The sequence below is a fragment of the Chelonoidis abingdonii genome, chromosome 15 (assembly GCF_003597395.2).
Source record: "Chelonoidis abingdonii isolate Lonesome George chromosome 15, CheloAbing_2.0, whole genome shotgun sequence".
Taxonomy (NCBI): Eukaryota; Metazoa; Chordata; order Testudines; family Testudinidae; genus Chelonoidis; species Chelonoidis abingdonii.
The window spans coordinates 1,173,591-1,198,432 of record NC_133783.1 but is presented as its reverse complement, the minus strand read 5'-3'; the positions used below and the strand labels follow the sequence as shown (position 1 = coordinate 1,198,432).

The window sequence follows — 24,842 nt, the reverse complement described above, 5'->3', positions numbered from 1 at the left end:
TTAGAAAACATATGAACAGAAGACCAACTTGCCATTCTACAGATCTCTGCAATTCGTACATCCTTAAGTAAGGCTATAAACATAGATTGTGCTCTTGTCGAACATATCGCTCTCAATGTGGGCTGAACAAATCTTAATACAACCGGAGATCCTCTTTAATAACCTGTTTTGAAACTGCCGAACCCTTGTTTCTGTCTGCAATGGATACAAATAGTCTAGGAGATCTTCTAAATGGTTTGGAGCTGGGTGACAACATAGAAACTCTGGTTCCATGGCAGGGACATAATATTTTTCCCTCTGCCCTCTTGCAGGTAGGTAGTGCTGTAGCTGGTGTTTGTCAAACAGTCTTAGCAGGCTCCATAAGAGCTTCAGTGCCCGGAATGGCAAGCCTCATAGATGTCAAAGTTTGCAAGATATCCAGGGGTTTATGGTGGGACACCTGAAACACCTCAAAGAGAATCTGCAGCATGCCCACAATTTGCTTAAATCAGTTCTTGAAACTGCCTGTAGTCATCTGCCATAGGAGGAGGTGGAGGCATCACAGCTTCATCAGGTGATGAGGAAGAAATATTAGAAGTGTCATCTCCTTATCCCTCCCTTGCTTGGAATAGAAGGTTGAGGAGAATGGGCCCTTTCCTGCTCCCTCCTGTGGTGTGAGAATTTCTTTGTAAACTGTTGACAAGAGAACGCCCACAGGACCCAATAAGGCCATGGATGGGTGTCACTTGAGGTTTATTCTCCTGTATTACATCGGTGGAGGAGGGACAACGATGTGTCCTGGAATACACTTGGGAACCCTACACTGATATCTAAGTCAGAAATATCCTCTTCCATATACTCCAACATGGGGAAAGGGGTGGAGGGGCAGAGGCATAGCTATCCGGCTTGCAAAGATGATGAGGGCAAGTATGGTACTCCAGGCGTTGGTGACCAAGAGAGAGTCTCGATGCTGACAACCCCCCACCCCTCCTCCGCTTATTAAGAGATGAGGCGCTGACTGCCAAGATAATAGCAGGTGTTCTGGGTACCTAAATTCTTTTAATCCTGATGGTATAAAAGATAGGTTTGAGCAAGAATCTGTGGAAGACGGATTTTTGGCGATGAAGCTGGGGTACCAAACATTTGGCATAGGAGTAAGTCAACTCAGATTCCACTGGTACCACAGGTAGCTGAACGGTCTTTGTCCGGTACTCAGTGTTGCTCAGGGACAGGCTTAGAACTTTTTTCACCAGCGTCTCTGCCGCTCTGGGTACAGGTACCTGAATTCAGTACTGTGTCTGTCTTAGATAACTGCCTCCTATTCATCTTTGAGGTACCAGCATCACTCGGAGCCTGAATAGAACTCCCCTTGGGACCCGAGGTCTCTGTAGTCGTCATTTCCGTTGGTGATGAAGATTTTCTTGGTGATTTACTCTTTACTGCCTTCTGCTTCAAGGCAGATCTTGAGGCTACTCAGAAGAACAGCACGCTGGCTCCTGTTCGTCACAGCTTACCTTTTGAAAAGCTGAGTGAAAGCTAATGTGTGAACACAAGCTGAATAACTCACTATTCCTAATAAATCCATCTACCAAACAAAGGTTTCAGAGAACCTACAGGAATTCTAGATCAAAAATGTAACTAAGTATACCCAGAGCCATTGAAGGTAGCTGCAGAAGTCGAAGTTTCACAAAACTATGATGAAGCTACTGGTTAATGAAGCAGGGAGAGCTGAAACTAAAAATGTTTTAAATGATTGCCCACTTTAGTTACAGTATTCTTAAACTAGTATTCATTGTAAACCACCAGAGGGCAGTAATGAATAATTTCCTATGCCAAAAAACAGCTCTACCTTTTTGTTTTGGATTGTTTTAAAACAAGAGACAATGTCAGGTTAGAAGCAAATTAAGTCTTCTCCATGAGACAGAGGAATGTCCTGTTGTTAACTGCAGAATATATACCAAGGTGTATTAAAATTAACACTTTTACTGGACACTGGGCCAGATTTACTAACTCTCAGTATCTGGGACACATCTGATTGTATAAAGGACACGCACACCTGATCGCCCTCTCCCCGCCCCACATCAGCTAGCGAGAAGGAGTTTATATTACAATCAATTACGCAGCTCTTACCTGTTCTGACTCTTCATCACTGATGTTCGTCCTACCCAACATAGTAGCTTTAACAGTGGAGAGGATTTTGAGTTGTGTGCTGATGGTTGGGATTCGCTCACAGACCTAAGAAGTCGGGAAGGTGCATCATTTTAGTTTTTAAACTTGAACCAATTGATATTCCATTTGTAAAATAAAACTAAGATTTTGCTTAACTCTACAGCAGTTTCTCTTTGCTGATGGCTAAGGTACAAGCATACAATGTACATGTAAATTTCAAGGGTACCTTGCATGATGTCACTGAAGCCATGTTTACAAGCTGGGTTGGAAATCTACAGCGCTCCAGCATGCTGTGCACTAACGCACCATATGGACCCTGCTGCTACACACTAAAAGTTCCCTAGAACGCACTGATGTACTGGGGTTTGAAACAGAACAACGTCAAAGTGCACTCAGGAACTTTTAGCAAGCATCAGCAGGAACCATGTGGACAGTTAGTGCCCAGCACACTGGAGTGCTATAGATTTACATTCCCATTACTTCCTGAGAAGCTTGGGTGACCATTCTAGCAATGTGGATCTTTGCTAAAGCAGAATTCACTTTTCCTTTGCGCCAAACAGTCTGTTTCATCAGGAATGGAGGATGGGATTGGGGCTGTATTGGTTTATGCTATTGCCAATACCCTCTGACTTGATAAGGTTGATTTTGTGGATGGCCAAGGTGATACAGACATTGCTAGACTGGTCTCTTGACATTCACGGATTTTTCAAAGTCTCTCTTACAGGACACTGATATGTCTTCTCTCATCTGAATAAAAAGGACCTGATCTTGCAAAGTGGGAGTTGAAGAAAATCAACATTTCTATACTTGGGCCTCAAAACTCACAAAAGTGGGGATAGGGAGTCAAGGGGATCCACAGCTGACTCTCAGCCAAAAATAAACTCACTCTCCAGCCATGAGTCATACTGAAAGAGCAGGACACAGGAAGGAAAAAGTGATATGTGCATTATTTTAAAGTTAGCCCAAGTTATTACCTGCAAGAGGTTTGTTCTAATGCGCTTGTCAGTGCACTGCTTTGCCACCTCCTTGGCCAATCGAGTCACTTCATCTGATGCTTTAGCAATATCCTTGGCACACTGAATAAGAGCACGCTTGTTTCCACTGACACCTCTCACTAGGCGGGACATCTCTGCCATCAGCAGGGCCATTCGCTTTGCCGCAGCAATTATATCATTACCCTGCAGGGAACAAATATAACAATGAATGTTAGACACAAAAGGTTAGACCTGAACTGTAATCCACACTCACTAGCAAACCCTTTCATTAAGTCAAGGAAGAAAGAACAATTCAAGTCTATTGAAAAAGATTCTTCATAAGGAGCACTGAAGATTTGTACAAATGTTTAGGAAATACTTTCCCCTCCAACGCTCAGTGACAATATTTCAAAACTGAAAAGAAAAAAAAATGTTGACCAAAGTGATAGTTTGTCCCTGGAGTGGAAATGACTAGGCTGCTGTCTGGATTTTAAGACCAAGTGTGTTCAAGTGTTATAGACATTCTAGATTTCCCCAATAAAAGCAGCATTATTGAAAATACAAGTGCCAATTAAAAAAAAAAGTAAGTTAAACCAAACAGTACCAATTCTCTGAAGTTAAATGATCTACTGTGAACAGCTGAACATAAAATTTTAAATGGCATCTGAAAATGAATCATGAAAGTATGTCAATTACACTACCACTTTATAGTATCCACAGAAGACAATGGGAAAGGAATTTATACATAAGATTTGCCACTTAACTGGACATTCTACAGTGGAAACCATTTGTTAAAATATTTTTTCCTTCCAGTTGGCCATCTTTCCTAGTTTCCTCATAAAAATACTAAAATATATATATGATTTTTAACCAAAGAAGAACAGCTCCAATAGATTACCTTTTAATGCTTAACCGACTCTTCTCCTAGAGATGTTTCAAAGGGGAGTTTATTTTTCAAGTGAAATTATAGTAAAATACTCTTGAGAAGTATTTGTCATTGGTGACATATATGCATGTCTGAGGCAAAAAGTATTTTGTCCTCAGGCCAAAGTCAATACCACGTGCAAGAGAAGTCAAATCACTGAGATGAACTGTTAGTATATTCTGTCTCACTTTTATAATAAATTCTAGCTTTGTGAAATATTCACATTTGTGGATAAAGTGAGGTACTAGCATGATGAGCTGACAAAGGAGAATAAAAATACAGCTCCTTTTGTACACTTCTTTTTTGAGCAAAAAGGTGTTAATCCTTGGGTAATAATGTGTAGAAAGTCTGTTGCAAAAAGTACACACTGAAAACCTGATTCAGTGAATTTGTTTCCTACCTCCATGGATATTCCCTCCAGGGTTTGGTGGTATTAAATTTAAAGATATTCTGACTATGTCATTGCAGGTTGCACAGTGAGATCATATAAAAAGATTTGTTACTTGTTGTTATAAATTTAAACAAACAGTTTGCTAATCCACTATGCCATTTCTAATCCATTAAAGAAAGAGGTGACAGAACAGGCCACTTTTCAATTCATTCGTAAAGAGGGATAAAGTAATTAGGAATATTCAATAACATCATTTGTGAAACCCTCTAATTATCCAGCACTAGAAACTGAAAAGGACAGGAATTTTTTTTTGAAAGCCCTTTCTATTAAAAATGAATGACTGACCACACATGACACACACATACACACTCACTGTAGAGCAACAACCTTATATATCTTGAAGCATGCCGGTTCCACAATGAAGTAAGTGACCAGCCTTGCAAAAACTTTTTTGTGTTTAGACACAAGAGAGTACTTGTGAATGTCTGAACTGCAGCTTAGCTCTCCATTGGTACCATATAAACAGTTTTGATCATAGCAACTAATGCATTCAGTGCAGGTTCTTTAAAAGGAGTTCTCTCATCCATGCCAGCATTTGCAATACAGCCAAGTGCAAGTCAGCAGAAAGTCCTCCTTGATAACACTGCCATACAAAGCCATTCCTTGTCACACGGATTTTAGTTGAAGCTGTCAATAGAGGCAAAGCACAATAGACATGTTAAATGACTTCTTGAATGACTTAGGTTCTATTATTATCTGGAAGTCATTGAGAAACCAACCATGGCTTCACAGGTGATCAGAAAAATGCCTTTTACATTTTTGAATACTGCCATACGCAGAAAGATAGACAGATGCAATCAAAGGGAAAATAAGCCTTTTTATTCTAAAAAGTGACCCAAAAAATCAAGCTGAAATCTGGCACTGACAGACCTACCGAACTTGTGAAGCCACTCTTAATCCTTAAAATGAAGTGCAGGCAAACTTTTATTCACTCAGACTCATGGGGCCCAGCCAGTATCAAGAGTGATGCAAATGTGTCAGCGTTCCAAATGGCTGGATGCACACAGATCAGTTGCCAGTGGGAAACTGAGGAGTACCTTACTAGACCACTTGGTTGCTTCCCGATGCAGAGACTGAGCAGCGGCCAGAATGGGCTGGTTAACAGGCTGACTGGTTGGCATTAACAGCAGCTCAGGCTCGTAATCATCTTCAGTGTCAGAGGGGAGAGTGAATTCAACATCATCTGCATCCTCCTGCTCATCTACATCTACATCAGCCTCAGTGGCTTCATTAGGCTTTGAAGATGGCAGGGAGATTGGAGAAACAGGGACAGTTAGTATTAGAAGCAGGATTTGGTAGAAGAGATGAGCTGGTTTAGTAATCAAACAACCTCTTGATCTATGAAAGGAAAATGAAAGCAATCCAAGGATCAGCAGAAAGGGGGCCAACCATTTCACTTGTGAACTGGTATTACTAAGAAATTAAGGAGAGAAAAAGTTAGGATAATTTGAAATATGTGGAAAGAAATATTGTTCAGATGAGTACACATGATTTATCTTATGCATTTCACGGAAATCTGAATTTCAGAACATTTTCTGGCAAGACAATGATTCTATTTTTTTTTTTTTTTTTTTATATAAGCCAATGAGACTAGAAGTACATGCATAGCAGACAAGGACCCAGTACTGATGAAAACAAACTTTGCCTGTGGATGTGGTTTCACATAAGGATGTCTAGATGGAATAAGAATAGGATGAGGTAATACAGCTGCCAGACACTGCTTTCTGTTCCCTTAGGGCATGGCTACACTTGCAGATGTAGAGCACTGGGAGTTAAACTCGCCTTCGGAGAGCACAGTAGGGAAAGCGCTGCAGTCTGTCCACACTGACAGCTGCTTGTGCACCAGCGTGGCCACATTTGCTGCACTTGCAGCGGCACTGGGAATGGTGCATTATGGGCAGCTATCCCAGCATGCAAGTGACTGCAATGTGCTTTTCAAATGGGGGGGGTGGAGTGGAGTGTAACAGGGAGTGTGTTGTGTATATGTGGGGGAGAGAGAGTAGGGTTTTGGGGGGCTTAGTGCATGTCAGCATGCTGTCTCGTTAGCCCAGACAGTAGCAGACCCCTCCTCACCCCTCCTTTCTCTCTCTCATACACAGCATTGCACACTAATGGCTTGCATGCCTGCTGTCAGAAACAGAGCTGTAGGGATGTGGAAATGCCCTTTCAAAGGAGTTCAAAACAATGACAAGAGTGGCCACTTGACTTACGGGGATTATGGGACATTTCTGGAGGCCGATCAGAGTGCAATAACCCAACACCTCGTTCACACTGACACTCGTGCGTTGCAGCCAAGGTGCAGCAAACATTATTCCTCTCGCTGAGGTGGAATACCAGCAGCGCTGTAGCCGCGGAGACAGAGCGCTCTGCGTGCCTTGCCAGTGTGGACGGGGAGTGAGCTAGGGCATCTGGGGCTCCTTTACTGTGCTGTAACTCAAGTGTAGCCAAGCCCTTAGAGAAGTAAAGAAAAGAATTAACAACAGAGGAGTAGCAGGATTGGAAATGAAGGGCTATCCGAGTACACAGAGAACAAAAAAGATTAAAGAGAAAGGAGATCGTTCTTCATAAATGAAGTTATTAGTGTTTGTTAACAGACTGAAAATGGAGTTAGGAAAACAAAGCACTGTGAATAAGAATGTTTAGAGTACAAAGGGATTATGAAGAGGACTATATTGTTTTGCCATAATGTTGCAGTTATTACCTTTTTGTGTGTGAAAAAATGATGATTTAATGGCTATAGTGCAGAGAGTGGGGAGGAGATACCTAAGAAAACAACGTCACAGCATATTTTGCATGGCATGTTACCATAGCCAACACTTCCAGGACATTGCATTATACAAAATTACTAATCACATTCTTCATACCAGATGAAGAGAGTGAAACAAGCCAAACAATCCTTATCAAGAAGCTATGTATTTTCTAATGTGCCTTGTTTTTAAGGCAAGGCAAGGCCTTTTATGGACAAAACATTGAAAGGGAAAAGCTATAATTTAAACTCAATAAGTGACTCATCTTAAAAAAAATTAATCATGCAGAGCATCTTCCAGACATTACACAATATAAGCCCCTTTTGATTGATGGGCTTTATAATTCTTTATACTGAAGCCTAATTTAACTCTCAAACCCTAATGCCAAAGCTATGCTGATATAGAGAATGCAGAGACGGAAACTGACCCACTTGGGCTTATGGACCCTCCATAAGACATTATGAAGGTGAGAGAACTCCAGGGTTTGCCCAGTGAAAAACGACATTTGTAAAAGGATTAAATTGGTAACTTTCAAGTCTTATAAAGACAGAGCATTAAAAAGCCTGTTAAAAAAATATTAAGCATTCCCTCTTCGTTCCCCCCTCCCTCCCCCAAGATATAGACGCGTCTGTTTGTGACAAAAAAAACCCAGGAAAACACAGAAGTGAAAGATTGGCTTTGTGAACTGACAGCCTGCCTCAGCCTGAAGTCTGGCAGGCTTGGGATGAGCTGGATCTTGTGTCTCATGATCTGTCAAGTCCCACACACCATGCTCAGTGCCTGCCATGCTAGATTTTCTCCATAAGAGAAGGCCACCTCCTGTGGCTGCAGTGGAAAGTTAAAGACTCATCTTTTAAATACACCTCTACTCTGATATAACATGAATTCAGATATAACGCGGTAAAGTAGTGCTCGGGGAGGGCAGGGCTGTGCACTCCAGCAGATCAAAGCAAGTTCGATATAAGGTGGTTTCACCTACAATGCCGTAAGATTTTTTTTGGCTCCCGAGGACAGCATTATATCGGAGTAGAAGTGTAGCTTCTCTGAGGATCATTACTGCTCAAAAGAAAACATTTTAAAACTAAACCCAGAGTAAATCCAAGATGGTATCCACAATCTGCAGGGAAGAGTGGGAGAAGGTGACACACACCATGGGACACTGCAATTTCCTGAAGTTGTACTCATGGGACCAGCTTGCTTTGCAGCTGGTGTGACTTTAAAACCATGAACGAAGGATGAAAAGTTAGACTTCAATTTCCTGGTTTTGTTGGTTTGAATCACTTTTCTTGAAAGGTTCTGAAAATATTGTTTTATAAGCCAGAGACTCAGAGTTTAGACTGATGCTAAAAACAGGAGAAGTTGTACATTGTTATTTTTTTAAGCTGTATTGGTGTTTTGCTCTCATAGGTAAATATTTTAGTAGGCATATTACTTAACATACAAACTATATATGGTAACCAAATATTTCAGTACGTATTGTATTTAATTGTATTGTCAGCTTTAAAATCCAAACCACTAAGCACTTTTTGAAAAGTGCAAATTATAACCCATTGTTCCTCAAAATTACCTTTTAAGATGATTAACACGATAAAGGAGTAATCCTTTTGGGATATAAACACACACAGGTAACACTAAAGCAAGCAGAAAATATACTAAACTTCTCATGTAAAACACAGTTCTAGTCGGAAAAGTGGCTCCAAAATGGATTTGTGAGGTTTCTTGTTTATTACATCAATGATCCTGATCGATTTTCCTCATTTTACAAGTAAAGAGGCCTTTTCCAACTCAGTGCTCCTAACTCATTAGAATTTGTTCACATATCATCCCAAACAATGGCCTACAAATTCTGGCCTACAAGTTACACCTGTGGAAGCCCACACCTGCTGCCTAGAATGGGCTTTTTACAGCTGCAAACGAGGACAGAATTTGTCTCTATAACTGTAACATAGCAAAAACTTACAGTGATGTGCAAGCCAGAATAGACTCAGTGTGTGTAAGCGTGACTGAATAAAAAGGAGTGAGGTGGTCCCATTTTTATGCTATCACTTTGACCATAACTGCACCTTACAAACTTTAAAATAATTTCTACGCAGTATATTTACACAGCTATTGTAGAAAGGCTCTCCCCAGAATTAACACAACCCAGCTCACAAGTGCTGCAAGTTTCACTTTTCCTATGCATGGAATTCTAATGCACCGAGCATTAATCTCCCAATTCAGTGCTAATTATAACTCTTTAAACTGAATAATCTTTGACCCCAAAGTCATACAATGGCTTTTAATAATAAGGTGTCTTAACAAATAGTACCTTCCTAGAACACACAGCTCAAAAGGGTAGGGGTTATTTTAAACAAAGATGATACATCTTCTAGAAACAGATGGCTCAGGAGAAGAGTTAAATGGATGAGCCACCTACAGTCACCCAATCTAGCCTGACGGGTTGGTTTCTGTGATGTCCAGCAGAACTACTTACAGTAGTTGTAACTTAGTTATCAGTTTCCTACCTTAAAAAGGCAAAAAATATCAATGGTTCTGTGACATACTAACCATCTCTGATGACCACAAACATAAAGTGAGCATGGAAGGCAAACCCATGTTTTCACAGAATGTAAGGTGCATTATAGTAGCTCTCCACATAAGAATGACTTTGAGAAAAGCTGTTCTGCTATTTTATGTTTTGAAGGTAAAAAGCTTCTAATTTCTCCAGCAGCAATGATTCAAGAATAGCTATTCAGTGGATGGGTATAAACATTCAAACTGAGTGGCTTCACTATTTCAGGGATGCTATAATCAAGGGCCTGTCTACTTCACAACAAGCCTGGCCTAATTCTATGGCAATCCTCTTGCGTTCTGCAGCCACATTATAGCAGTGAGGAGATTCTGTGGCATCTTCCAACTGCATTTTCATATTTAATTTTTAAAAAACTAATTATAAAATTGTACCCTTTGTTTTATGTAATATTAAATTCCATTTATTTTATTCTGCCCCCAACATTTACATTTTCAGCGCACTCCAGAACTTAGGGTATGTCTACTGAAGTGCAGCTGCACCACTGTAACGTAGACACTTCCCTTCTGTTGCTGTAGTAAATCTATCCTCTCAAGAGGAAGCAGGTAGGTCAATTGTAGAATTCTTCCATCGAACTAGCTGTATTTACAGCAGGGGTTAGGTCGATCTAATTACATCACGCAGGGTGCAAAATTTTTCCACAGCCCTGAGCAATGTAGTTAGGTTGACCTAAGTTTTAGGTGTAGACCAGTGCTTAGCAGTACAAATGTATAAGTTCTATTATAAAAAAAGGTCAGGAGAAAGCAGGAGGTTTTGAAGCTGGAGAAGGGGAAACTAGGAGGTGGTTCCAGCATCTGAGAAGCTGTGGAAGGCAGTCTGGGTTTGTGGGATAAGCCCATTAATTTGGCGTGTTAACCAGTTCACTAGCACTTAAGGATACTGCCACTGAAATATGCATCATTAGTTTTCAAAATTAATACCCCATGGAGGCATATGGAGCATGTCATGTCTCACAGAGCCATTTTTTAGGGATTTACACACATCATTGCATTGACTCCTAGTCTGAGAAGTATACAAGGTTGGAAAAATGAATGCCTGTAATCTTCAGCATAATGCTGTGACAAATATCCAGCTGTTTAATCATGGCATACACAGAATCCCACCTACAATGCTTCGTTTTATCCAGGAAATGAAAGGAATGGCAACAGCTGACTTTGGACAGTCAAGCTCATGATAGGTCCTGAAGGATGATTCTGATTTCTTTCAGTTTTAGATCTTTGACTATTATTTCTTATTTCCAGAGATAAACACCTTTCTTACATTAGTTGTTAAGAGTCAATAGAAACAAGCCCTTTTATACACTTCACTTACCTTGCTAGACCATTTTCGGGCTTCATCATGTAGCTGCCTAGCAGCCATCATCATGGGCTGATTAATCACCTCTCCTGCTTTCTGCTCCGGGAACTCTTCATCCTTCTCTTCAGGAGGAGGTGGTCTGGGTGGTGGAACTTCACCCTCTGGAAGGGGTGGTTTTGGAGGCGCAAGTTCATCAGTCAGCTAAGCAAGAAAGGAATATATTCTGTACACTTGAAAATATATTCGCACAAAACATGGTACCAGGTTGTTAGACGTCAGCAGGACAATGAGGAGCTCATGCTGTCTCACATTTAAAAAGGACTCTCCATCACAAGAAAAGTATGTTCATAGTAGTTTACGCCTTTTCACACTGAAGGCTGACCTGCTAAGTTTCTGGTGCTGACCGGCCAAATACAAACTACCATTTTTATTTAAAGAATAAAACAAATGTTTTCCATTTGGTCAAAATCAGTACTTCTCCTCTACTTTAAACTAAATCATTGCCCTGGACTTATGCCCTCTGCTTAATAGAAAGGGTAGGCCAACTCCATCTAAATTCACAGGGGTTCCTTTTCTCCTGAAAGCACATTGCATGATCCATGTAACCAGAGATATAAATGGATCCAAAAGGATTCATTTTAGAGGGGCAGGGGAAGAGTGGCATGAAAGTATCAAGAAAAGCCTGTGCTATTCCCTTGTCTTGTAGTTAGAATATGTTCTGTGGCTTACCTCTCTAAGTGCTGTTTTACACTAGACGAGGCTTAAACTAAACCATATCACAGGCAAAAGTATGGGAGATCATAAAGAACATGAACTAGTGGGCAGAATTTGAGGCTTCCTCATTCCTCACTACATGAGATAAAAGCATAGAAAAGTGAAGTGATGATATTTCTAATCATTTTATTTGCTAAGACAAAAATTACAACCATTGCGCTGAAAGACACTCTCTTTAGAAGATGAAGTTAACCTCTGTATTTCCTGTTTGAAAGTCTTGTCACTTAAGAGACATGAATCTATAAAGCAAACAATGGATGGCGTCTAGCTGTCTCAAAGGTTGCCTCTCTCCCTGCGTCAAGAAGGGTTCTGTGATGTTTGTACCTCATTCAAAGTCCACTGAAGTCAATTAAAGTCTTCCATTGACTTCAGTGGTCTTTATATCAGGCTCTTTCATGAAGTGCTTCAATCTTTAATTAAGTAATTATGCTAGCTTCTAAAAAAGGACCACCAAAGCTATTTAAAAGTGAAAAGTGAAGTCCAGTACATCCCAGCACGACTCTACCTGAACTGAAGTGTCTCTGAAGAAAGTTTTATTGTCACTGGATGCAATCAGTATTTTAATCAGTGCAACTCAAATATACTATTACTGAGAAAATGAACTGCACTTACATGAAGCTGCTCAATATCTGGGGGAGGAGGAGGAGGGAAATCAGGTTCTTGAGGCTGGAAGGCTTCTCTGACTTTTGCCACAGCTCCCAGAATCCTATATCCAGAATCCAGGAAGCTCTTCTGCAAACCTGATCAGAAGATCCAATGCTTAATTTAACATGTCCTTGTTATCTTGCATGCTTGGGGGAGATGGATGGGCGAGAAGCACTACTCTCAGGAGTATTTGCAGTTTGCACAATACCTGGTTCAAATTATTTAGGTACCTTCAAAATTTAGTTGCAAAATATAATGGTACTTGAACAACAGACAGCATATTGTACAGTGAGTTTTAATTTTTGGAATGTTAATTGTAAAATAGCCAGTGGGTTTAAACCACTATGAATAGCCAAAGTAGACTCAGGCACAAACAAACATCTTGCCATTTTACAGAAAAAATACTGGTGGTCCCCTTGCCAGCACATTTCAAATATTCACCTGGGACAAAGATCACAAGACACAAATCTCTTCATAGGTGGTAACAAAAGTAGTAACAAACTAAGATCTATCCTGTTCCCTTTAACTCACTGGAGGATTTCCCATTGAATTTAATAGAAGCGTTAAGTAATGTGCATCTTGATTGCACAATTCTGGGATTTTTGAGGTCATGATATATGAACAAGGAGAAAAACTAATATATCTCTACCTCGATATAACACCGTCCTTGGGAGCCAAATTTTTTTTACCATGTTATAGGTGAAACCATGTTATATTGAACTTGCTTTGATCCACCAGAGTGCGCAGTCTTGCCCCCCGCCCGGAGCACTGCTTTACCACGTTATATCCAAATTCGTGTTATGTCAGGTGGCATTATATTGAGGTAGCGGTGTAATTTTCAAATCTGCAAACGCTTCAAGCATTAAAAAGGGGGAAAATGCTTGAGAGAAGCTCTTGCTTAATCCTTACCAGGGTCGGAAATGTTTCCTGCCACAGCTTTAGCATCCATTACCATTGGTGATATAGTTTTGCTTAAGTCGTCAGAGGCTGCCTTAACAGCTTCACGGAATTTGAGATCCTCTGAATTTTCAACCTCCTTCTTTGCCACCAACAGGATCCGGTTTGCTCGCCGAGCAATGCTGGTGGCACCAGCTACAAGCATCTGAGGTTGGATATTGGCCATTGCAACTTTACATTTATCTAGGTCTTTCTTAATAGCTTCTTCCGATGCATCCAACAGAGACTTGGTATCAATTGCTTCATCTACCAACCCTAGGATAAAAATTTAACATGTTAACATTCCACTTCCATGTATGAAAAGGGAAAAGGGCTCTGGAGGTTGTTCACATTTGGAAGTATTTACTCTTTAGATACAGAGTTTAGATTGTTAGAGAAAAGTGTGCCAGAGAAAGTTACATACAGTAGCACAAAGATACAGCATTATCTTCATCATCTGTAACAACTTAAAACAAATTTTTCCAACTATTGTCAGAGGTCACCTTGAAAGAAAGAACAAGAAATGCCATATCTAGAAATGTTATTGCATAAACAGTATATAATCCACAATCCACGCATGCCTGCCCTCATCCACAGCATGCCTGCAGCAACATGTACCACATCAGAAAGGGTGATGTCTGGAAGAAATTTGTTTTGATTGACAAGATATCCCAGTGTGGAAATACCATGTTGAAAGTGCATTAGAAATACCTATGTAAGTTTGAACTAGAGCAGCGGTTCTCAAACTGTGCGTCAGGACCCCAAAGTGGGTCCCAACCCCATTTTAATGGGGTTGCCAGGGCTGGCTTAGACTTGCTTGGCCCCCCTGGCCTGAGGCAATGGCTCCCTCCTGGGGTGGCGAGGCATGGGCAGGCTCAGGATTTGATCCCCTCTCCTGGGGTCCAGTAGTAATTTTTGTTATCAGAAGGGGGTCGCGGTGCAATAAAGTTTGAGAACCCCTGAACTAGAGAATAATGGATGGGTTTCATTTAGCACCTATATTGAAACAAGAAACCAGTATTGTTAGTACTATGGAACATAGGTGTTTTCCTGGGTCAAACTGTAGGCCTGCTATTTATTTCAGACATAAAAAGTTGTGCAGCCATTATTTTCTGCACATTTCATCCACCTTAACAGGAGAAAAATACCAAAAATTAGCAATGAGTAACAAAGTTTTCAACAAGAATTCTTTACCTGTCATTTTTTCCACATTATCAATCCATTGGTTTTTCATGGTCTCAAAATGTTCATAAGCAGCTTGATTTCCAGGGTTTCTTAAGAGAATACGAGCAGCTGATATTACCTGCCAAATGTCAAATATTTAATACAAAAATATTGTTACACAGGGACACTCTACATTGTCAGGAAAATACACTATTTTTAATACAACTAGTTGTCCAGTTTTACTTTTAATACTTATATGTCAATTTTAGTTCCACTATGAAAAGCCTTCAGCTGCACAAAGAATTTCACAGTGTGAAAATGTTTTAAAATTGCCCTTAGACATCAGGTATCTCGAATTGCAATTCACATGTCACACAAAAAGGTCCGCTTTCATGATACAATTTTGCTCAAAGGAGTTAAAGCCAATGAGCAGTATACAGCAAACACAGATCTGTATGACTGTACAAAATTATGCTTTTAGATAAAGTTAGAAAATCATTTTAAAAGAAATGAAAGAAATTATTTTCTACTCATATATGTTTTGTTAAAAATAAAAATAGGAGGAAAATTCATCTAAATTACTGCCCAGAAGTTGGAGAGCATGAGACTGTCTCCATCATCTATTCAGCCTTGTTGCATGTAATGGCTAAACACAATATCCTCATTTTGATAGTTCCACTTTAAAGTGGACGTCACAACACAAATACATACAGAGTTCTTCACGTTAGTTACATCTTAACACAAATGCTAATGGTAATATCACCAACAACTTGTTTTGGTGAATGGGATCATACAGAAAATTCCTTTGGAGATTAACAATGCCAACTAATTTATCGTATTTCTGAGATGAGTAAAGAGACCTGCGGCGTGAGTTCTCTTGCTGATTTCACAGCTGCCTGAATGCCTTCCACAGTGGTTTTATTAGCAGTTCCAACAGCAGCTGCTTTTTCTGCTGTTGCTCCAAGTCTCGCAGCATGGTTTTCAAAGTTTGCTGCCCTTTCATCAAACACCTGTGAGAGAAAGTGCATTAATAGCAGTTTACCCCCTCAAAGAGACGCTTTCTTTTCTACTCAGAGCGTCATATCATACCCTGCACCATGATGTCTGACCAACTAATAGATTTACTTCAGACACTGGGGGATTTGAACCCAAGATTTCCTATTTATTAGTCAGGTGCTTTTACCAATTAGTATCTTCAGACAACGTTTTACTTTGTACTTCTTATGTTATTGCCAAGTTTTTCTAATCGAATTAACAGTATTTTAAACTGCTAATCCATCCTGTACACTTTGTTGGCAAGGGGTGTTATCAGACTTCCACTGATGCATTGTATTTCTTACATTATTCTGTACTAGAACTAGTCAGGAATGCCTTACACTGCATAATAAAGGGCATTTTGTCACAGCAGCTTTGAACCCATACCTCCCTAGGAATTAATTTGCCTACCAAAAACTAGGTGTTGTTGATGAGAAGAATGCAGCATATGCCAAAGATTCTTGATACAATTATTTCTAATTGATTAGAAGTTACACAGAGTTTTCCTAAAAGGCTTTCATATGTTTAGTTTTAAAAGTAAGAGAAATAAAACAGAAAAGAATTTTCCATGGAAGGTTATAATAAAGTGGATATTTATTCTAGAAACTAAAATGTTCTAAATAGAAAAATCTCCACACACACACACACACACACACACTTTATTTCATGTACTTATTTTCGGAATATATGCTCTAGTCTTGGGAGGGGGGGGGCGGGGAGACAGAGGCTCTATCCTGCAAAGCCAAATTCTCAGGCATCTGTAATCATTCTGGCCCTGTACCAACCAGCTGGCCAAATACAACTTCCAAGTACAGCACTTAGTACACTTTGCATAAAGCCAGCGATCAGAAGCCTAGAAAGTGGGTTTCATAGTGAAAAAAAATTAGGTCTAAGACATTGATTGATGCGTCCTTGCATGAACATGATCAGCATCTATTACATATAAAGATATAAAAATGATTAACTAGTTTAAGGACCCATCTGTCATACCAGTAGCTTAAGAATGTCAACAGTATCAGGACAGGAAGATCCTTGGTAAAATCCTAGCATTTACTGAATGTTTAGGGACTAATTTTCCAGTGAATCATGACACAGCCTTCAACTCCCAGTAGTTCAGACTACTGCTCTTCCATTCTTTATTAGCAATTATGGATCAGAAGAGTAAGGGCAAAATCTTGTTTTACAAAACTGTAGTTAAGTATTAGAAGCTGAATGTAAGAAAATATTGGTTGTTCTTACCACACTTACCTCATCCCTATTGGGTGCATCAGGAGGTGCAGTGGCTGCCACTGCCAATAGTTTAATTGGGGTTGTAGTGTCACTAAAAATATCAGAAACCTCCTGGGTCATAGCTTCTTGCATCCTTGTTTTCAGATCCTGAAAAACATGGCACGAAAATTGTAAGATTTTGTAGGACCATCAAATCACAGAAACAGCATTCTTGCAAAAACAAAGTTCATGGGACCACACAAAATGGCAACCAACAGAAATATCCTCTACCAAGTATTTTTACAATACTGCTTCTTAAAGCCATCTGTAATGTTAACCCTTTGGCTACTAGCGATTACAGACCAAATTACCATTGAGGGAATGAATAGTATAGTGTGAGACCTTAGATAGCCTCACATAAATAGCTGCTGATGTGGTATCTTTGGTAAGTGAAAAACTTTAAATACTTGGCCAGTTTTCTGAGCAACCCCTTCCATGTACAAAACACATCCTGCTACTCATCAGGAATTGCAGATAGAATAGACTCTTTAAATTAGTCTGTCAATCCCACAGCACACCAAGATTTGGTCCCTAAAGTATGAAATCAAATGCTTTAAGTCTCACTTGAAGCATGGAGCTCTCTATAGTTCCAGTGAAAGCTGCTTCCACAGTCACGTATTCAGTGTAAGTTTTCCTGTGCTACTTCATACTGAATTTAATATTTATTTAACCACCCCACCAGCATGAGCAGAGGCTTCCATAGCACTTAAACTGCTATAAAATGGTGAAGGTTCTACCTATAGTGAAGTTTTACCTTCAAAGAATCCTGGAGCTGAGTGGCAATCGCCCTAGCCTGAGGAGACTCTCCTTCTCCTCTTGCTGCCAGATCAGCTAGCTGGGCAGTCAGCTGTTCTACACGATCACATTTGGCAAGGAGATCTTGACGATAAGGTCCTATCATGACATTGGCTAAACGACGACCTTCAGCCACCAGTCCCCGGATTGCAGCCTGGCCTACAATAAAATGAAGTACTTCAATAATTCACAGACCCCAGAGGTAGAGAGTAATTCAGTTATACTGTCACGTGAGTAGCAATTAAGGACAAATTTTATTTTTCGGTTCAACAATTAACCTTCTGGTTATTCATCTGTATTTGAAGGAAGAGATTTGCATTCAACAGCAATGGAGAGTTAAAGTCTCTTCAAACTCTCCTTTTATGCAATAATCTGATGCTAGGCCTGAGCCTCACCATCCTTAGCTAGGGTGGGTTGGCAAGAACAGAATATTAGTTAATTGTGTTCCCACTGATCTAATCACCATGATCTTGATACCACTTTACCAATACTCACCAATTCTGATTACTGTAAATTGGCCTCCATCTCTCAAAAATTATTTTAGGAAAAAAAAGTTTAGGTGCACTAACTCAGTGTTTCTCAAACTGAGCCTGCAGCTTGTGCAGGGAAAGCCCCTGGTGGGCTGAGCTGGTTTGTTTACCTGCCCCATCTGCAGATCCGGCTGATCGCAGTTCCCACTGGCCGCGGATCGCCACTGCAGGCCAATGGGAGCTGCTGGAAGTGGCGCGGGCCGAGGGACTTACTGGCCTTGCTGCAAAGGCAACAAGGAGGAAGAGACAAAGGCGTAGAAAACAGTAGTGATGTGCATTATATCCTCTTTTCTTCAGACATCATAGATAAGAGAGATTTATCAGCTGTGATGTGAGACTTACGTTTCCACGGGTTGGGGCGGAGGCGGGGGGGACAACCACTTTTTTTTGCAAATCATCTCAATATTTAGTCTTGACAATCTCTTGTGTTCATTTGTTTAGAGATTGGTGTTCTTTGTTTTTCTAATACCACAGCAGTGTTCTTTTAAATAGGAGTAATTACATGCAAGTCTTCAAGATACATGGAGTATGGCTATCTTCACTTAAGTCTAACACACACAAATTTGGCTGACTGACTGTGCAACAGAGAAGTTTAGAGCTCAGGAAATAAGCTTACAGATTTGGTCATGGAGAGATGAGAATAATTTTGTCACAGCCCCAGAATATACGAGATGCAACGCAGAGTACTGACAGCAATGTTTTGTGACATCTCTTAGTTTAGCCAAGTAGTCTTGTTAGAATCCAGTAATATCTATTCAAGTTGTTATTTTGGAGTAAGCAAAGAGAAGGTGATGAAGACATTCGTTTGATATTTCACCCTATCCTGCCCAATTTTTAATCTGGCAGTGAGAATTAAAGATTTAAATCCATTTATCGCTCAGTAGAAGCAGATTACAATAAAGCTGTTTACAAAGCAAACAGAGGAGATGCCAGCAAAATAACTTACACCATTATAGAACAACATATGTTTTATGGTTCAGAATTTAAATCAATTCATACTATAATGTCAAGTTTTACACTGGGAGAAGTGTAAACATGCAAAAAATTATTTGAGACACGGTCAACTCCCTGTTCAGAGAAATATTTTCATAAAGCTAAATTTACCAGGGCCAAATTATTGGAATAGTACCGTAGAGATCTAACAGAGCACCATGTTCTCAATGAATCCTTCGTAGAGAAATCTTACCAACGGCCAAAACAAATGCAACAGATTTAAAATAAAAGTCAAAACCAACACACATTAATGCAACATTACGACAAATTTTTAAACGCTTAAATGCAGAAGTTAAGGCTCCCACAACTACTTATTCTGTCCCTTCACACATTTTTGGCATTATATATTATTGCATCTATTGACTGAAACCTTAACTTACTTCCAGTGCAGGAGAATTCCAATTCCTATAGAAATTACATAATTTGCATATAAAATCTCAAATGTAACTATGCAATTATATATTTTTTTCACCTAAACTTTTGCTATTGTTTCTTTGAAAGGGGAAAGATGAACAATCATATCTGTTTACATTTCACGCTTCCAGGAGCTTAATGCTGATGTAGGATGCAGTGGATTCTGGGGCAGTTTGAAATTGGAGACGCTTCCACCAACCAGACCTCCTGGGACACTCTTTCACAGTTTCCAGAAGGCCTGGGGAGTCTCATCACACTTTGTTGTGTAGTTCCTGCATCAGGAAATTGCTAAAATTGCATGGTATATTCCATGTTGTCAACTTCTATAGAAAATGTGCAGAGTTCAAAAATAAAAAGGTCTCTTTAACTGCTAGCCTTGTAATCCCTACCTGCGATCTAAAAATCAGGTTGTTCATGCACCAACAGAAGTAATCCTGACTGCACTGAAATATGGGGGCAGACCCTGAAGGTCTACAGCTGCACTACATCTGGCTCACCTCACTACTATGATGAATGAGATCATAAAACAAAGATTTCAAAGAAGCCTTTATTAAAATTATTTTTTGGATAAAAGCCATCCTGCAAGCTAGAAAGCTGGTCAGAAAACAAAAACACCACAAATGTGGTGGACGTGGATGAATCATTTGTCTTCATAAAAAGGTTTAATTAATTTTCCCACCATTTCCAATTATTAACAAAAAAGCAACTCCTGAATCATTACTATATGCTTGTAAGTGACATACCATGACTATCTGATCATTTTTTCCATTGTTTGCTGGTAACAAAATAATACTGCTGTTCCATAAGATTGTGTAGAAACTGTATCAGGTGAAGCCATATCTTTAAGAAAAACCTTACAGAATGAAACATCTACTTTCTATTCACATGGGAGTTAATTTCCTAATTTGCCAGCCAATATACAAATGTGTATTTTAGGCATTGTACTTGAATTACAAACAATACAAAGCAGTCTAAAAACATAGCATTCTCTTTTGTTCCTACTTACATGTATGGATATTAGAAAGTAACTTCAAAGGCATGTATGGTACCACTTGTTGACTCATCAAGTTTTTTGTAAGCACAGTGATTTTATACCAATTTTTATTTAGAATAGTGAACGCATGTTAAATTCACAAATCCAATTGATCTGACCATCACCTTAGAAAGTTTCCTTAGCCTTTATGCCCTATCTGCATTGCAAGCTCTCCCATCTTTGATATGATGCTCATTTTCCTCTGTATAGGTTCAAGTGAAGCATCCATCACCACACTTCATCATTCACCAGCAGAAGCAGCACAGAATGCTGCAATGAGCCACATGCTATGAACCACACACCTCTACATAAATCAAATGTCTCAAATATGCTAAACAAAAATCTCAGGAGACACAGTTTTATTGTTCCAATTTATTATGAAGCCAAACAGTGATTCAGCAAACAGCTCACCTACTCCACGGTCATCAACTGTTGGATTGTCAATCCACCTTTGAGCTTGCTCAATCTTGCCCTCCAAATGAACAGCTGCCTTAACTGGCCTGGTGTTTGCTACGGCCCTGTTTGTTTTAGACTGTAAATTCTGCAGTGATGTAGCTACTTGCTTAGCCAGTACCCGGGCCTCTGGAGAGTCTCCTTTCCCACTGAAAATCCAAGAAAGATAGTTGCAGTCATACACTCAACTGAAATCAAGACATTATATATTTTTGAAAACAGATTTAACTATCAAGTATCAGAGAGGGGTAGCTGAGTTAGTCTGTATCCACAAAAACAATGAGCAGCCGTACAGAACGCAACGCCATCCACGGCCTCAGAAATAACTCTGACATTATAATCGAAGGGGCTTCAAAAAGAAACCACAGAGCTACAATTCATTTGCAAACTTAACACCATTTATTTTGGCTTGGACTGGGAGTGGCTAGCTGACTACAAAAGCAATTTTCCCTCTCTTAGTATTGACACCTTCCTCATCAATTATTGGGAGTGGACCACATCTACCCTGATTGAATTGGCCTTGTAATCACTGGTTCTCCACTTGTAAGGTAACTCCTTCCTTAGAGGTTTTTAAGGTCAGGCTTGACAAAGCCTTGGTTGGGATAATTTAGTTGGGGATTGGTCCTGCTTTGAGCAGGGGATTGGACTAGATGACCTCCTGAGGTCCCTTCCAACCCCGATATTCTGTGATTCCATGATTCCCTTCTCTTCATGTGCCAGTATATTTATACTTGTATCTGTAATTTTCACTCCATGCATCTGAAGAAGTGTTTTTTTTTTTACCCACAAAAGCTTATGCCCAAACAAACATGTTAGTCTTTAAGATGCCACCAGACTCCTCATTGTTTCTGTAGATTTAACTGTGATACTCTCATGACTCAATTCACTATAACTATGTTCATTATGTACAAAAACAGAAATTAAGACTAATGACCAACACCAGACTTTATTTATGGGGTTAGAAAGACATCAATATAAGGACTGTAGGGTTGCAAAATCTGAAGAAAACCCTATGTTAAAAGCACTAACTACAAATGTAAAAAATGAGATTTAGTATTAAAGGCCACTGTTGATACCACATAAGCGTTACCTTCCTCTTCCACCATGCACTTTCTTTTCAGATCTGATACTGAAACACTTTCTTTAGCTAAGCACTGAACTAAGGCTGACAGAGCCTTGTGGGGCCATTTTAATGCTATGCTTTTCTAAGATTTATCTGTATTAGAACATAGGTATAATGATTAATGATCCAAGTGCTTGAAAGATCATCTGACAGTTTAGTAACTTTCTTAAAGAACCAGAGTTATCATTTGGGATGGCAATTGTATATGTAAATGCATATGTGCAACTTAGTATTACAGACCGTGGCGAAATTCTGTGTTATTCTGCAGCTCCTTTCTAGTACTCCAGTGGTGCAAAGAGGACAGTTTCTGGCTTCACTTTGCCTGTGGAGAATTTTTATGGCAGAGCAGATAAATATCTTCTTATAGGAGGACCTCAAGCCATCTAATGTTCTGCAGCACAGATATGGTACAGGAAGGAATCCTTTGCTACAAGCTACTAGTCCATCTGAAGTGTAAGACTACGATATTCTCTGTCCCATGAAAATGTTTTACTCCATGCAAGAGGAAAACCCACAGTATGAGAACAGCTAATTATACTTTCAGGATGAGCAGCAGAGAATCCTGTGGCACCTTATAGACTAACAGAAGTTTTGGAGCATGAGCTTTCGTGGGTGAATACCCACTTCGTCAGACGCAGGTAGCTGAAATGCCAGCAGAATATAATTAACGCATAGCAAGCAACTAGCTGGATAACGAGTTAGTTCAATCAGGGAGGTAGGCCGTTCTAGCATAGAGGTGTTGAAACACAAGGAGGAGAACTGTTCTGTAATGGCAAGCCTCACAGATCTTTGTTAGTCCAGAGCTGATGTGGTCAAATTTACAATGAACTGAAGCTCAGCGTTCTCTTTGAAGTCTAGGTCCTGAAGTTTTTTGCTGCAGAGATGCACCTTAGGTCTGCTATAGTTGGCCAGGGAGGTGAAGTGCTCTCTACAGATTTGTATATGCCATTCCTGATTACTGATTTGGTGCATTTATCCTTTTCGTAGTGACTGTCCAGTTTGCGATGTACATAGCAAGGGAGCTGGCATATGATGGCGTATATACATGTGTGACGTGCAGGTGAATGAACCAGTAGTGTGGCTGATCTGGTAAGTCCTGTGATGGTTCGCTGGTGTAGATATGCGGGCAAGCTGATATGGGTTTGTTGCATGGATTGGTTCCTGAAGTAGAGTTACTATGTACGGTGTGCAGTTGTGTGAAATACGTTTAGGTTGGCAGGTGTCTGTGGGCAGGATTGGCCTGCCACCAAGACGTGAAAGTGTGATCATTGTCAGGGGTTGTAGATCTCTGATGATTGTGTTGGGGTTTAGCTGGGGCTGTATGCGATGCCAGTGGAGTCCTGTTGTTCTTTCTTGGGTTTTCTGTAGTAGGAGGCTTCTGGGTACACGTCTGGCTCTGTTGATCTGTTTCCTAATTTCCTCGTGCGGATTGTAGTTTGAGATGCTTGTGGAATTTGTAGTAGTCTCTGTTTAGGGTTAGAGCAGATGCGTTGTACTCGCTTGGTGTAGACAACAGATCGTGTGATGTGCCCGGGATGGAAGCTGGAGCTGAAGGTAGCGCTAGCGGTCGGTAGGTTTTCGATATAGGTTGTTAATGTGACCATCACTTTTTACTGGGTCTAGAAAGTGGACTTCCTGTGTAGATTGTCCAGGCTGAGGTTGATGTGGGGTGGAGTTGTTGAAATGTGGTGGGAATTTTCTAGAGTCTCTCTTCCCAGGGTCCAGATGATGAAGATGTCATCAGTGTAGCGTAGGTAGAAGAGCGTGAGAGTGACGAGAGCTGAGGACGTTGTTCCAGTAGCCATAAAAATATTGGTGGTATTGTGGGCATCGGGCCTAGCATGCACTGATCTGAGATATATATTGTCATCAACTTGAAATAGTTGTTGTGAGATAAAGGCACAGAGTCACAGCCATTGTGCTGTGGCATCCTCAGGATACTGTTTGACAGCTTGATTCCATCTTGTGTGGATGTTTGTGAGAGCCTCTATATCCATGTGGTAGGATGTTTTTCTTTCACAGTCTTGGTGGCAGCCAATCTTGCCACAGACAACTGCCAACCTGAAACTATTCTCACCAGCAATGCACACCGTACCATAGTAATCTACTCAGGAACCAATCCATGCAACAACTCCGATGCCAACTCTGCCGCATATCTACACAGCGACACCATCACAGACCTAACCAGATCAGCTACCATCAGCGTTCATTACCTGCACGTCCACCAATGTAATATACGCATCATATGCCAGCAATGCCCCTCTGCTATGTACATCGGCCACTGGACAGTCACTACGGAAAGGAAATGGACCAAATCAGATATCAGATAGCAGTATACAAAAAACTTTAGGAGAGCACTTCACTCCCTGCACACTATAGCAGACCTTAGTGGCATCTGCAGCAAAAAAACTTCAGGACCAGACTTCAAAGAGAACTCTGAGCTTCAGTTCATCTGTAAATTGACACATCAGCTCTGGACTAAACAGACTGTGAATGGCTTGCCAATTACAGACACAGTCTCTCCTTGTTTTCACACCTCTACTGCTAGAACAGCTCATCCTCCCTGAT

General features: G+C 40.2%; 1 protein-coding gene across 1 annotated transcript in view; it reads right to left on the bottom strand.

The window, feature by feature from the left end:
- VCL (vinculin) overlaps positions 1–24,842 on the bottom strand; it is a 120,789-nt gene that overhangs the window by 3,378 nt on the left and 92,569 nt on the right. The window contains 11 exon segments of the mRNA XM_075072655.1: positions 2,110–2,214; positions 3,123–3,326; positions 5,536–5,733; positions 11,126–11,311; positions 12,497–12,624; positions 13,439–13,741; positions 14,660–14,768; positions 15,490–15,639; positions 16,913–17,041; positions 17,688–17,887; positions 21,110–21,300. Of these exon segments, the coding sequence (XP_074928756.1) occupies positions 2,110–2,214; positions 3,123–3,326; positions 5,536–5,733; positions 11,126–11,311; positions 12,497–12,624; positions 13,439–13,741; positions 14,660–14,768; positions 15,490–15,639; positions 16,913–17,041; positions 17,688–17,887; positions 21,110–21,300 (1,903 nt within the window).